General features: G+C 37.9%; 1 protein-coding gene across 3 annotated transcripts in view; it reads right to left on the bottom strand.

Moving 5' to 3' along the window:
* Positions 1–15,221, bottom strand: part of PRKAG2 (protein kinase AMP-activated non-catalytic subunit gamma 2) — a 92,765-nt gene continuing 77,544 nt past the window's right edge. For all 3 annotated transcript variants that reach the window (XM_054390131.1, XM_054390129.1, XM_054390132.1), the window contains 9 exons: positions 13,757–13,815; positions 10,837–10,882; positions 9,945–9,999; positions 9,035–9,161; positions 8,141–8,306; positions 7,818–7,855; positions 5,582–5,728; positions 3,167–3,260; positions 1–742 (listed from right to left, as the gene is read on the bottom strand). In XM_054390131.1, the coding sequence (XP_054246106.1) occupies positions 711–742; positions 3,167–3,260; positions 5,582–5,728; positions 7,818–7,855; positions 8,141–8,306; positions 9,035–9,161; positions 9,945–9,999; positions 10,837–10,882; positions 13,757–13,815 (764 nt within the window). In that variant the 3' untranslated portion in view covers positions 1–710. The remainder of the gene's footprint in view (positions 743–3,166; positions 3,261–5,581; positions 5,729–7,817; positions 7,856–8,140; positions 8,307–9,034; positions 9,162–9,944; positions 10,000–10,836; positions 10,883–13,756; positions 13,816–15,221) is intronic.

Here is a 15,221-nt window from a genome sequence, read left to right as displayed (position 1 = left end):
AATCAACAGTTTATTAATGAATATGGTGAAATTTTAGCTATCCACCAAAGATGTGTAAAAAATCGTCATGAAAGTAAAAATAAATAAAGCTGTTTTTAAAATCAGTCTTGCTTTACATCTCAGTTCAGAATGCAACATTTAACACAAAACTGTCATAGAAGGTTTAAAGTCTATCAATGTTCAAATTACAGCTTTTATGACAAATCTGATGAGAACTGAAACTGATTTGGTTTTAGGTTTAAAGACTTTCACATTCAAATACAGTGTCTCATTTAGCACAACACTTCCTTTGACAGTGATGGGCAACAGTGATGACATATTGCTGTATTTTGACATAAGGCACTATGATATGAATATGCCATACACTTGCCTTATGTCACATATATCCATTGCTGACCAGTGACTTCTGCCAAATACAAAATGAAAAAGTTTCAGAGTACAGTGCATTTTAATGAAGGACATCATGTGAAGTCTTCCAGCAAATGTTTTGAAGACATTTTGAAGTACAAGCCTACATTTTAACATAAGCTTTTGTCATGCTGCTTTTTTTGCGACATCACTGGGGGGAATAGACTCATCATCCATCACTAAGTCCCAATACACATTCTCAACCATCCTGCTCTGTTCTATTGCAGTCACTGTTCTTGAGACAAACTTGACCCAGAAACTTTGTTCAGGTTCTCCTACAGCAGTGGATACATTCACAGCAGTCATTCACTTTCGTTCTCCTTTTGTTTGGCACCTGTTAACAGAAGAGGAAAGCATGTGTGATTTCCCTGTGCACACAGCTTGGCTTCTGGAAAAGCACTGCTCATTCTGAATGCTGGAACTCTGTCTGACCCTGTTATCAGAATCTTAAAGCTGGATACCACTTACAGATGGGCATGATGAAAATGCTCATGTGAAACAGAGTGGGGAAGGCTTCGAGACCATCATTGCTTCTAACTTCATTGGCAGGTAGTCTAAAGAACTCTTCTGGGAAGTTACTACAAGTGGCTTTGAAAATTCTCACCAGCAAAAAATATAAACCCAACCAAAAAGGTACATCCCAAACCTGCCCATTAGTTCAGGAGCCAGGCCTAATCATCATCATAGTCTCAAAAATGAAGTCCTGCTTGGGAACTAAGTAATGAGAACTCAGTTGAACTACACTGGGATGATGGACCCATTTTTCCTGGGAAAGATCCAAGAGACCTGCTCAGCAGGACTGCACAGCATTTTGCCTCTCCTCCAAATACTCAAACTAGCCACATGCTGGGCAACAACCGAACCCTATGGGGAGTTTGGCTTCAGCATCTCACTCCAGAGAGAAAGAATCTCTTGCCAGCAACCTGGAGTTACTACTTGTAATGTATAATCAAACACTGAAGGATTCATCAAATACAGCCAGATTTAACATCGTAACTGACACTTTTCTCCCTGACATAGGCTGGTCTTAATTCCTGCCAGTCAATGTTTTCTTTATAGTCTGTGAAGAAGATGGACAATTTAGGGCATGGTTTATCCCATTGTTCTTGCACAACCACTTTAAGAGGTTCATCACATTCTGGACTCTACAAACAAAATCTACATGGCAGACATCCTCACTTCATAAGACAAGTTCTAATCTAAAATCAAGCAGTTGCCTGTGTAACTGCAATCTAATGTCTAACTGTTCCTAAAAGATGCCTTCCTTCACCTCATCTCTTCCAGTGGCATAATCCATGCCCCCTTTGCTGCTCTAGGCCCTGTAATCACTGCTAGGCTCTTCTGTGAGCCTGTTCAGTGTGCGCCAAACTGACAAAACTCTGCAGCTTTTTTGCTGCTTCAATTTCAGTTTAGATCAAGCTGTTAGAGCAGCTCAGAGTGCCATGAGTGTGGGTGCTGCTACACACTAAACACTAGAAACGCATGGCCCAGAGTATGGGAGCAGGAGCTGTGCTTCTGAATTACAGAGCACTACTGAGAAATCTATGTAATTCCAGTATAGCAAAGCTCTCAGTTTGTCAGTATCCAGGTTCATCTTTGCTCCAAATTCCAATAAACTCTGCACCATTAACAATAATTCTACTACTCCCTTCGATCTTCCTATCCTCCAGTCAGGAGGGAAACTACCTCCTCTGCCTGTCTTTACACCTCCCTCTTGGGATGGATACAACCCCTCCATTCTCCTTCTGGGCAAATGAGTCCTCTGGACCCAGGCCTTTGGGCCTGTTTCTCATGCTCATACCTTTCAGAGAAAGCTGGGTTGCATGCTCTTCCAGGTCATTTCAAGGAACCAGATGCACTGACACTGAAGCAGTATCACCCATCACTTATTTCAGAGAAGTCTTTCTATTTTAAAAAAGTGAACTAACTAGTTGTTTTTGTATTTTTTTTAATTTTTGGGTTTTTTTACAACTGCAGAAGAGAAAGGCTTTTCCATTACTGAATTATCTACCAGTAAGAGCTTCCAATGAAGCTCACATTTAGACTTTTTCTGAAGGACATATCCAGCTCTGTTTGCTTTTTGAGATAAACTTGAGGTCTTCAAGACATTTTTTGTCTTCCTCACAAAGCCAAAAGAAAAGAGGGCTTTTCTTTAGTTCTTGTGACACTGAAGTCATTTACATGTTCAAAGTGAAGTTACAGTTAAGAACTTAAAGCAGCTTAGTAACCTGGGCAAAACTTTAAAAGACCCCAAAACAACCCAAACCAAACAAAAACACCAACACACCCAGAATACAATAAAACCCCCCAAAAGACAAACCTCCAATAAAGGAAAAAAAAAGCCCCAAACCAACTGCCCTTAACCAATCAACATAAAAAGTATCAGAAATAAATCTATTGTTGGAGCCTCTTGTTAAAAGGAACCAGATCATGTTTAGTAAGACACTGGAGGTTTCTACTGGAATAATGCTGGTGGCCTGGGGTACTGTCTCTGACAGCTGTGCCAACCAAAACCCACAGCAGAGCTGGACTGCTGCAGGGCTCCTAGGAAGTGGTTTTGCAGAGTTACTAGAGAAAGCACAGCTACATCCACAGTGGGGCAGAGCACAGACATTTGGGAAGGTAGGTAAGGGGCCCTGTTGTAGATGTTGTCTGTACACAAAACATTCAACTTCATCCCTTATTGCCCATTAAAACGTTAATAAGTGTACACCCTGCCAAATGACTTATGGCACAGGTCAGAAGGCAACACCCATACCTGCTGGTGTGAGTACCAAAGCTTGTAGAATGTCAGAAAGGGAGATGATACCCACAATGCTATCTGCTTCATTCACTACCACCAATCGATGGACCTGAAAGCAGGGAAAATATTCTGAGAGATTTGCCTGATTTGATGTAATAGCTATAGGAAAGAAAACTAAAAAGATCTTAAAGTGCACGAGTAGGGGAAAAAAAAAAAAAAAGAATGGTTCAAAGTGTTAGCAATACCAATCACAGAATGATTTTGGTTGAACAGACCTTTAAAAGGTCATCTAGTTCCAACTAGAAGGCAGGGAACACCTTCCACTAGATCAGGTTGCTAAAAGCCCCATCCAACCCAGCCTGAAACACTTCCAGGGATGGGACATCCACAACTTCTCTGGGCAGCCTGCTCCAGTATCTCACCACCCAAAGAATCTCTTCCTAATATCCCCTCTTTCAGTTTAAAACTCTTACCCCTTGTCCTATCGCTACACTCCCTGATAAAGAGAGTCCCTCCTCATCTTTACTGTGGGCCCCCTTTGAGCCTTTAAGTATTGGAAAGCTGCTCTAAGGTCTCCATAGAGCCTTCTCTTCTCGAGGCTGAACAATCCCAACTCTCTCAGCCTGTCTGCATAGAGGAGGTGCTCCAGCTCCCTGATCCTCTTTGTGGCTCTCCTCCTCAGTGCAGACATGCCTGCCCTACATAAAAACTAGTGCATGTTTAAAAAGCACACAGCTATCTGACACGGCAACAAAATCAGATTTGAAGTGACAGCTCAGCCAGTATCTAGGTCTTTAAAAGACTTCTGCTCTCAGAAAGTAGCACTCACGTAAGACTTTTACCCAGCTTACAGGCTCTGCCCAACTCAGCCTGTGATCTCAAAAAGTAAATAAAATGAGGCTTCCTTCTGAAAAATATTTTTTTCAGAGGCATGGCACTAAAACTTGTTGTATCTTGACAAGTTGATTGTAGCTGAATTTTTCTCACAGTTGAGTATGAGTGCCAGATTGGTTTTAAAATCCTCATTCAAAATCCTTCATTTCACATGAAAGGAAAGTTTCAACTCATCTGTGCAAATTCACGGCAGTGTTAATACACAGACACAGCTGGGAAGAAAGATTTATCAACAATACGACCGTATTTTTAAAGAGAGATGTTAATTCATGGTTGAGGTCAACCACTTCATTGCTAGTCAGATACAAGAAAGGAGGAGCACTGAATTATTTGAATAGTCAAATACCTGTCTGACACAGTGAGGAAAGAAAAGGAGTGGGGAGGGGAGAGACCACATTGATGCATTTCCTTTTTGATGCAACTCTGTTGGTGATATTAGTTTGGGTTATCTTCTATATATGTACATAGTTATTCTTCTCTCAGTGTAATGAATTCAAGAAAAATGGACAATGCAATTGTTTCATTTCCAGTAAGATCAAGCACTCGTCTGGCAGCTAAAAATAGCTTGTAGTTTTGACTGACTCATTTTCATATCTCATCTCACTATGTTTAGACTGAATGAAAGGGTAGGAGTTGTTTTTGAAGCCCAAACGTCTAAAGCTTCTTAAGATAATAATAAAATTATCCACATTTGAAAATTTGTGTATCAGCAATGATAAAATTATTCAGTTTCAGGAAGGGAGGGGGGAAATCAAGCAGATGCAGAAAGGTGAGTAAAAATTGCCTAATGCAGGTTCTAAGGGGTTCAAAGTGGAAATTTTACTCCTATCAAGGTTACAGCCCTGAAGTAAAAAAAAAGTAAATCATCTTGTAAGTGAAGAAGCATCTACATGGAGTCAATTACACCTCAGGTAATACTGATTTTCTTCTGCAGAGAGGCATAACAGAGAAAGACCTAAATACTCAATTCACCTCTTATGTACTCATTCACTTCCATGTGTATGTTCCCAGTCCTATCAAACAAGACAAACAGCTCTAGAAGAATAGGATGCACAGGTAAATCATTGGAGGCTTCCTCACAAGAATCTATTTTCAGGCCCTGTTTCAGAGTATTTGTATGAAATCAATGCAGGACTCTGTATGCATTAACTAACTGTACCCATTACATTTGCTGAACAATATATCAATCAACCTAGTTGTATACGATGGAGTTTAAAGAATTATTTGTCTGCAAAACTTAAGGTAGGCTGGGAAGAAACTCAATTATTTCAAAGAAGCTTTGAATTCAGTTCATGTCATAAAAGAGAGACAGGTAATTGAGTAATTACAGAGGAACTGTAAGATATTTTGCACATTCCTATAAACATCTCTAATCCCAGTCTATAAAGCAAACTGATACCCAACACAGGTGGTTATGAAAAACATCCTTTCACCAAGTAATCAAAATAACTTAAAAGGAGAAATTTCTACTATTTCTTAGTTTGGTAATACTACTTTTAGCTTACACTAGAGGGGAGAAATAAAACCCAAACTCACCTCAGCCTTCACTATTCTATCCACAATGGTCTCCAGTGTTTCCAGCATACTACACTTTACAACACCTTCAAAATACTGCGAGCGGTGCTGTAGAGCTTGTGTCACCGTGATATCTAGGTTATTATAGGTTTTTTCAGCAGCAAGATTCTGAAAAGAGCCCAAGGCACATAACACATCTCAGTACTTAGTAATAAAGTACTCAGTAAATATTTTGGCATCAAGTAGACACACATTCCTGCTGTAAATTGAGACTATTCCAAGTCATATATAAGACAAAGCAGATGCTCTTCAGCTTCACTTTTTGGGAGCAGCCAAGCATGCACTTATGTTAAAAACCTTATCACAAATAGGGTTAATTGATAAACATTTTTGTGATGGGCATTAGGCTGATGAATACCATCATGCTTTGCTATCTGATGTTTGCCTTGATGTCACTTGTGTTTTCGCCATGAGCAGAAAATGCAAAGATGAAGTTATGCAAGATTTAGAATATATAAAATATACTTTAAGAATATACAATTTTTGGTTGATTGTTTTTCATAGGATAGAGGAGGAGCCCAACTGCTCTGAACACCACCCATGAAGTAGATCTTAGTGGAGAACCCAGCAGAGAATAAAGATTTTCTTCACCTTTATTTGTGGGCTCAAACTCCCTCTCCTGGGCTGTGATGGCACTGCCACTTCACAACAAATTTGTGTGTGTGTGTATAAATATTATTTCAATAAGTACTATAAAAATAATATAAAGCACCACGACTAAAAGTAATAAAACCAAGATATTTGCAACTTTCGTTTTAAGAACAGAATCTTGCTTGTAGAACAGCAAAAGATTTCCTTTGTAGGTGATCACGCTGTGATATTTTGATAGTATTGGCACATCCTGGCCTATTATTGATTTTGTGCACTGAAGGACGAAGAAAGACAGAACTTTAAACTGAAAACACTAGACCAAGCAATAAAATGGAATTATTTTTTGGCTAGATATACTGCAGTTGATCAAGTTTTTGGATTGAATTACACTGAATCTGACATGGTAGTTTTGCGATGATCATGACAACACAAGCAGTTTTACTTACTTAACTCCTAATTCCTAATGAAGGACAATAGGAGAACATAAAAAGCCTCTGCAAATTGAAACTACTCTACAATGTTATGTTACATGAAGCTATTTCGTATCCATCACACCATTCCTAGGTTTCTCCCATTAAGAAACTGAAAATTACTTCAGAACTCTTGTTATACCTAGCAACTTTGCCAGCTGTATATAAAAGCATAACTTAAACCACTGGTTTAACTAAGCATAATAGCCACATGGTTTGAAGTTAAAATCACCATCTGAACCTTGCAAATTCTGTTTAGTGTAAGATCTGAATAGGCATTTCAGGTATTTTTTTGGTCTTATTTCAAAGCTTGAAGATCAGGTTGAAGACGACTGATAGAAGCTGGAAGCCTCAAGAGGTCATTCTTTTTTAATAAAATCATCTTTCGCCCCCACCCTGTATGTGAGGAAAATCTCAAATAATAATCAATGCCCTATGTCCTTCCTAGTTCCTACTTGGGACTAGCAGTTATATCCTAAAACCTTTGTCATGGTTTTATTATTATTTTATTATTTTCCTGATGCCAGCACATAGTTTTTCCAAAGTGTTTCTAAAAATCCTGTCATTCTTGACGTGAAAAGCATAAGGATTACTCTTCCTTTTGGTGTTTTTCTGCAAATGAATGGAAAATAAAGGAATCATGTCCTGCCTCAAAGTCTAAGTCAGTTACAAAGTAAGTTGAAGCTCTGAACCCACCAACTATGAAATTTCCTTGTCTTTAATGTGTTAGATCACTCTGGCTATAGCTACTACTTCTTTCCTGACCAGCTTTTGTGGAAGAACAGGGTCTTCAACAGCAGAGAGCCCCAAAGAACAAGAAGACAAATATCTAGAAGACAGGCAAGAACACTGAAGTTTTCAGTATTAAGAACACTGTTTGCAGACTAGAATGGCAGTGACTAGGCAAATAATATCCTATTTCAGAAAGAGAAGCAAACATAACAAGCCTGTAACATCTAGAGCAGCAGGCACCTGAAATAGCTCACATAAATAATTTAAAAATGCAGTGCAAGGCAAATCTGTTTTCTTCAGTTTGTGAACCAAATATAAGGAACAAAGCAGCCAAAACTAACAAATTAATTTGCAAATCCTTACTGCACATGAAATATTTAATAGAATTAAAAATATATACTTACTATTACATCAAATTTGGAATAAATATCTACAACTTTTCCTAAAAAGAAAAAAAGAAGTCATTAATGAAGTGCTCAAAATACAAAATTAATTTTCTTGCTTCTGTCTTTCAGACAGGTCATGAAGGGAAGACAGGAAAAAACCAAACAACCTACACCAAACCACCAAGCACTTCCAAGCCTATCAGCATATATCTTGCATAAATATTTTTATTCCCTTTCTTCCTGTCTCCTTTAAGTTTTCACTCTTTCTTCTTCCCTCCACCCCACTCCCCCAAATCGGTCCAGGGTTTGGCCTTATCTGCATACAGAAACCAAACACACACCTGACTCATCCACAACAGGCAATGCTGATATCCTTCTCTCTACAAATATATTCAAGGCTTTAATGATAGGAGTGTCTGGATGTATGAAGGCAATGTTATGGTAAGTTCCTATTCCAAGTTCATCCAGATTCTTCTTCATAAAGGCAGGCTTTGGCATCTCTGACATCTAGGGAAGTTAGAATAGATGTATTTACAATGCAGTTTTGTGCACTTTCTACGTTTCCATACAATTGGTATGTATGTTAGGAAATCTGTATTCTCTCATCCATTTACATTCCAAGTGACTCTCACAGATCATTATAACCTGCTACTAACTTCATGTATAGCCAAGACAAGCTGAGATCTAGAAGCATTATTTCTGTTCAAAGAAGCTCCAAATTAAGCCTATGTAACTGTTTTTTGGCCATTTGTTTTTGTAGTAACTCATCACTGAAAGCTTTTGACCCTAAGCTATGTCATTCCACTGAAAGTGGAGGGAGAAGACAATAAAGCATACTAGATACACTGAAGACTATTTTCAACTCGTTGGTTGCTTTGGCCTGCTAGTCATTCCTAACATGACTAACATAAGCTAGAGTGAGTAATGATAATCTCTGGGAGATGTTTCCTTTTTCTTTTTATGTAAGCCAGCTTCTGTGGCCAAGTACATCTTCCAGAAAGGACAGAATAGTACTCAAATAGCTGGGACAAGTCCTTGGTGTTTAATTTTCTTTAAATGACTAAAACAAAGTAAAGGTAACGTACAGGTCCTGCCGTAAACTTTAATTTCTCAGTTATCAAAAGAAGATACAAACAATGAATATAGTAGTTTATAATGAAGTTTCTGTACTAAGAATGCAGGGGTTGGCGATGGGGGGGAAATCAGTTAAGAAAAGCATAACCTCAAATACTTACAAAAAGCTGGAGGAACTTGAGGATTCTTTTATGGGTAAGTATATAAAGTGCATTTCCACTGACTGGATCTATAACTGGCAATCTGTGGATTTTGTTTTTGATCAATGAATATACAGCATCAAAAAGGCTGAAGAGAAAAAAAATTAAAATGAATTCTGATGAGTCGTGTCAATATACATGGATACTTACAACCCTCCATCAAGTGCCTATTGGGAGTAATTATTTGCATCACCTTTAATGCTACAGGAAACAGACATTTAGGGATTTCAGATAAACCTCTGCAACATATAAGACTATAGACAACATATGTTGATGTATCAACAATCTACTCTTGAGCATCCAAAACCAGTAAAGAGATGAGAAGTTTCTTTTTGTGGTAGAAACTACAGCAGAAATATTATCCTTTTTCCATTAAGTGCTGTGCTCACAGTATCCCTGCACTCAGAATGGGTACTTCTCTTCAGATACATCAGGAATACTCCGTTCTTCACTGTTTATTTCAATCCCAAATTTTTGTTACATTTTCTAGGAAGAACATTTTAATGGATAAGTACATACAGGCAACTAAATCAAAACAATTATTAGAAAATTTCACTAAATGATCCTTACTGTCACTGAACCCAAGTCCAGTTCTCAATCGTGTCTCAACCTGACTCGAGATATCCTTTCACAAATACCCTACTGCACTGTCTTTATTCCAATACTTTTCTTGCTGCATCTCTGACTGAAGACAATTTTACTGTTTTGTTGTGTTAACAATATTCTTTGCCTTTGCAACCAGCTACCACTCCAAATACATTCCTTATGAATTAATGAAATGACTTATTCATGACTTGATGACAATTTTCCTGAGGATATAGCATATCATTATTGGAGGCAATCACTAGAGAAGTGAAAAGCAAAATCCTACCTTGCATCTGGGGAGATGTTCACTAAAGGTTTAAATGTCTCTTGTAAATAAAGCTCTGTGTATAGAAAATAAAATTGACCATTAACACTTTATAGGCAAACATCAGCTTTTCTTATGAAAACATTTTATGAATTCATTCTTACGAAATTAAGTGGAAGAAAGACAGCAATAGAGACAGTTTCTTCAGTTACTCTACCACTTAGTCACATTCATCTATTGACATCGAAAAGACTATTTTTTTCAGATCAGGACTACCGCAAATACCACCAGGGGTCACTGCAACAGCAGCAAATAATTCTTCACCAGCTTCTCCTCCCCAGCTGGAGTACTTCTATACATTGTTTTATGGCAGATGTTCTATTTTTCACATAAAGCTTCCTCCCTGCGTTCAGCACTTCTATTCACATCCAGCATGTTTTACAATTTCCTAGTTGCATCATGCACTTCACTCAGGCATATTTTGCTGCTTATCCATCAGTTCACTCAATTGATATGGTCATCCAGTCACTCTGCATCCTTGCTCTCACACGTCCACTCCACATACACTAATCAACAGTACAGCCATGCATGCAGCCTTACTCCATTGTTTTTTCTTTCTTAAAAGGCAAAGTGGCGCTCATCTTAAATTGGAGGCAAAGTGGTACTTAGCCCAGACCATTCTAGCCCACATCCTGTTTCAGATTAAGAAAAAATAAAAAGGCAGCCGGAGCTAACAGACAAGCTTTTAAAAAGGCAGCCAGAGCTAACAGACAAGCTTTTACTACTACTTCTGGTTTCATGAAAAATTATGTGGAGACAGGCTACATCTATGATTAATTACAAAAATCCAGTACTACTAATGAAGAACATTAGAAACATACTAAACTATCAATGAAGTAGTAAATATTCTTACCCCTCCAGGTTTCTATCTTGTGCTCCTCCAATTCGTAAATCTGAACCTACAATGGGTAGATGGAAAGTTTAGCCTGAAGTACTAATTTTAAAGCCAACATCATTAATGGCTTGTGCATACCTGAGTAGTTTCCTTACATTTCACTGCAGACAATCTAACAGAATAAGAACAGTCTGAAATAACATTTCTTGGCAGTAACAAGAAGAAAGGGTGCAGTCCTGCTCCATCTAGAGAACCATATTGGACCTAACATTTCAAGCAACACGGAAGATCTTTCACTTGCCTAGGTTTGTAGTCTAGCTTTCTTCTAGATGCAAATGCATCTCCTTAGTAATTTATCTCACCTAAAATAAATCATGGCAGTTCTTCACCCAAACCAGTTAAAAGCTTATGTTCATCATTTGATTTCTTAATGCTAACAGAGATAAATTTTACTGGTTCGCTTGATTACTTGATCAAGTGAGCAAGAGCACAGTTCAGTCAGAAGAACCTACGCTGAATGTTCTTCCTTGCTCTCCCCAAGCTTAATCTTTTACTGGTGTTAGATTCTTCAGATGTTTTCAGACTCTGTACCTAAGCCATGCATGCCCTCAGCATTTCTCCTGTGCCAGCAATGCTGTTCATCTGACCTGTGCTCAGCTGCTCCCAGGAATAAAACAGGCCAAAAAAGGTTACAAAAACATTTCCATCTTTCTGCTGGTTTAGCTTCCTTAACTGGCTCACACAAAGGACAGGCAAATGACAAAGGATGTGGCAAGTCTGCAACTTTTGATGGCAGCTTATCAAATCAGATCAGCAATGGCAAACCACCCTCAAGAGTCCAATCTCTTATGTTTAACAGAAAACCAGGAGAGACACTGTCACATCCCCAACTTCCTGATGTTCAGCAGCTACTTCACAAAGTTCTTTGCCCAAAAGACTGCATAACCTCCCTATAGCAGCTCCTTTCACCTTGCTGATGGTTTTCTAGAAGTCCTTCAGATGTGATGCTACCCTTCTCTGAAGGTACCAAGTTGCAAGCCAGCCACTTGTAACAGTAATTGCACTTGCTATAGCCTGGGCCAGAGGTGTCTATCAGCCCTTACACAGCTCTTCTCTGTCAGGCACCTCTTTGAACACTGCCAAAGCTGAAGAGTTTATAGGTGAATGGTAGAAGTCTCCATGAAACCTAGTACATTTATCTTTGAGCTAAAGGAGACTTAATGATTACTCTCTGGAATTAGCATCCTTTGAAGAGTATAAGGGAATGTTAAACTGATATACTATAATTGGACTACTCAAATACACCATTTTTGGCTAAGTGTTACCTACACAAGGAAGTCAAATAATTTTTTGGGAAGCTTGACAAAAGGTAGTTAAGACAGCAGAATTCAGGTCAGAAGATCTACCGAAGTGATCAGAAGAATAGGAGACCACTTTAAATACGGATGAGATGAGGCTAGATCTAGCTCTTGGACCACATGCAAGGGAGAAACTTCCTCATCAATCATTTAAAGGTATTATCTAGTACAAGAGCAGCAACATGCTTCGCACTGTACGTGTCATGATGCATTTAGAAAGCATGATCAAAATAATTATATTTTCAGCATAATCTTACCTGTGTTAACTAGAGTGCACCTCGATGGAACATGATTTTAATAATATATCAATCACTTAAGTCAAACCCTGTCACTATTCCTCCTTCTGCTGCCACTTTAATCACAGCTATGGAATAGGATGTCAAGCAATGCAAACAGGACTGAAGCAGGACATGGAGAAATTAGAAGCATTTTAGATTGAGGGTTGTGTAACCTTTACCAAGAAGGAAGGACAGTGCAGCACACTGACATGTGACAAGAATTTCACTATAAATTAAAAAAAAACTAACATTAGCTTTGTGACAAGCCAAATATTTCGTATGTCTGCCTCATCCAACTGCTCTTGATTGTTCAGCTAGTAAATACAGTACACATTTTAATTGGTAGGGGAGAATTGTGCTTTGACAGGAACAAGAAATGGATGTAAATGCAGTGAATTCATCAGCTGACTGCCAATGGGAATTTTAAATTGCAGTTAATTGAAGTCAACACATCTCCCACTGATTGTGCAATTCAGCCATGGAACTAAAATATTTGCATATATTTAACTAGTTTAACTTGTTTATTCCAAGAACAGAGTAAACTTTTAATGCATCCAAGCCATGTAAGCTAGCGTGGTGTTGAACTCCACACACTCCTTTTGGATCGGCTCTGCCATGGTTATGAGACAGAGATCTTTATGGGAACACTCCAACCACGCACCGCTATGTACCAGATCTTCAAATACAAAGAACTTTTGCATGTAATTTAAAGATATTCTCCCCAAATGCTTTGTGGTGGATATTTGTCATTTATATAGAGCTGATTGCTGTTGAAATGTGTGCTTTGAAGCTGAAGCAACCTGAACACACATAAACACAGCAATTAATTATCAAATATTGTCCTTCATATTTGTATCACATCTAGTTTTCAGTAAGTCTGTCAAGCCAGATCCTTCATCTCAAATGCATTATTCATTGCTTACAACATTAAGTGGAGCCTTGCATCCAAAATGAAGGTCATCATTCCAGTACAGCACCAAACAAAACATAATAAATGGTAGCAGTGATTAAGAAAATTCCTCATGTTCATATGTGTATAGCTGAAGCAGATTCTGTTACCTGCCAAAGCTCCTAGTACTTTCATGGCTAAAGCTGGGAACTGAACCCAGGTGTCCAGATGCCATTCTCAAAGCCTTGCTCACAAAGCCATCTTTTCATTCACTAAACCACAGAGAGTATACCTGTAACATGACTAAGCTTCCACAGGCTAATTTTAATAACGATCATCATCAAGCTTTCAATTTGATATTTCAGCCCCTGGTTCTGTATGACAAATAAAGTGTACCTTAACATCATACTCACCATTGGAGACTTATAGTATCTATGCAGTATGTTAATGAAATCTGTAATTGTTAACATTCCTGTAACAAGTGATACATAAAGAAAAAAAGTTGTTCAGATGTACACTCAAAGAAAATAGCTGAGAGTTCTACATTTATATTCACAATATATAATTTAATGAAGATTAAATCCATGTAACGTACCATTGGTATTGGACTAAACAAAAGTGGAATTCCAAAACTATGAATATTCACTTTCACACTGATATAATACTGCCCTATAAAAGCAGATATCTGGATTAATATTCAAAATTATAACCTATGTGATTCTCTTCTTTCGGTCTGACTCAAACAAAAGCTCAAGACCAGACTGCATCTGTCCCCAAAAGCATGGAAAGAAAAGGAGTTTAGAACATCCTTAAAGGCTGGAGACCTATCCTTGCCTTTTATTTTCAAGAAAGACACACTCTCACGTACTTGCCAAGTCAGGCAGGCACTCAGACTCAAATGAAGGAACAGTATAATCCATTTTCTTGAATAATACTAATTGAAGAACTTCATTCAATTATTTCCACAATAATCCTCAAAGCCTGTATTGAAACAGGAGTCTTTTTAAAGGAGATAGCACATCCATAGTATAGACATTTTAACCACTAAACTATATAATATTTATGATTAGTCTAGTTAACTGAAAACACTCATTTTTTTGAGCTTTCAAGTTCTACATTTAAGAAGATGTAAATGCTCCACATACATCTAAACTGAAGAAAACGAGTAATGTGGAAGGGAAAAAATTGTTCTGGAGGTCAGATTAAAATCACTACAGCTTAGTTATAGGTAGAAAAAGAAATGAAATGCAGAAGACAAACCATTCCTATGCTGTACTACATGAAACAACTGTTCTTCAACCCTTGGAGATTTGAAGTATTTTAACAAATGCTTTATAAAGTATCTACTGTTCATTTCCAAGAACCCTCAATCTACATTCCAGGTCACAGGCAGCACATTTTTATCTGCTACTATGATCCTATTTTCTAACTGCAACAAAGACCTAATTTTGTGAAATGATTGTTGTGAGAATTAATTACACGACTTTAAAAAAAAAAACAATATATAGATCTAAGGTTTTTCTCTCAATATGGGACATATCTTTAATATTCAGTATTGGTTCTGGTATTTTAAGATTTCTCTGTACACCTTACTGAGAATGTGCAGAGAAAGACGTGCTTGTGTCACATATTGTAACATTAAATTTTATTTCCTATTTCCAGCTTTCCTTTTTTGTGACCGTTACCTTAATTTTTAAATACACAGTGACAGGCACGTATTAGAGACCAAACTTCAGGAGGTTAGGACCTAGAAGAATCATGATTTACAAAGCACAGGATCACTATGAAACCTATCACTCCACCTCATAAAAAGGAGAAACCCTCTTTGCCAGTCTGTCCCCAGGATGTGTTAGATGATCACTAGCCCCTTCCACAACT

The sequence above is a fragment of the Indicator indicator genome, chromosome 20, assembly GCF_027791375.1.
Source record: "Indicator indicator isolate 239-I01 chromosome 20, UM_Iind_1.1, whole genome shotgun sequence".
Classification (NCBI taxonomy): domain Eukaryota; kingdom Metazoa; phylum Chordata; class Aves; order Piciformes; family Indicatoridae; genus Indicator; species Indicator indicator.
Note: the sequence above shows the minus strand (reverse complement) of the source record. Positions and strands in the feature narration are given on the sequence as shown.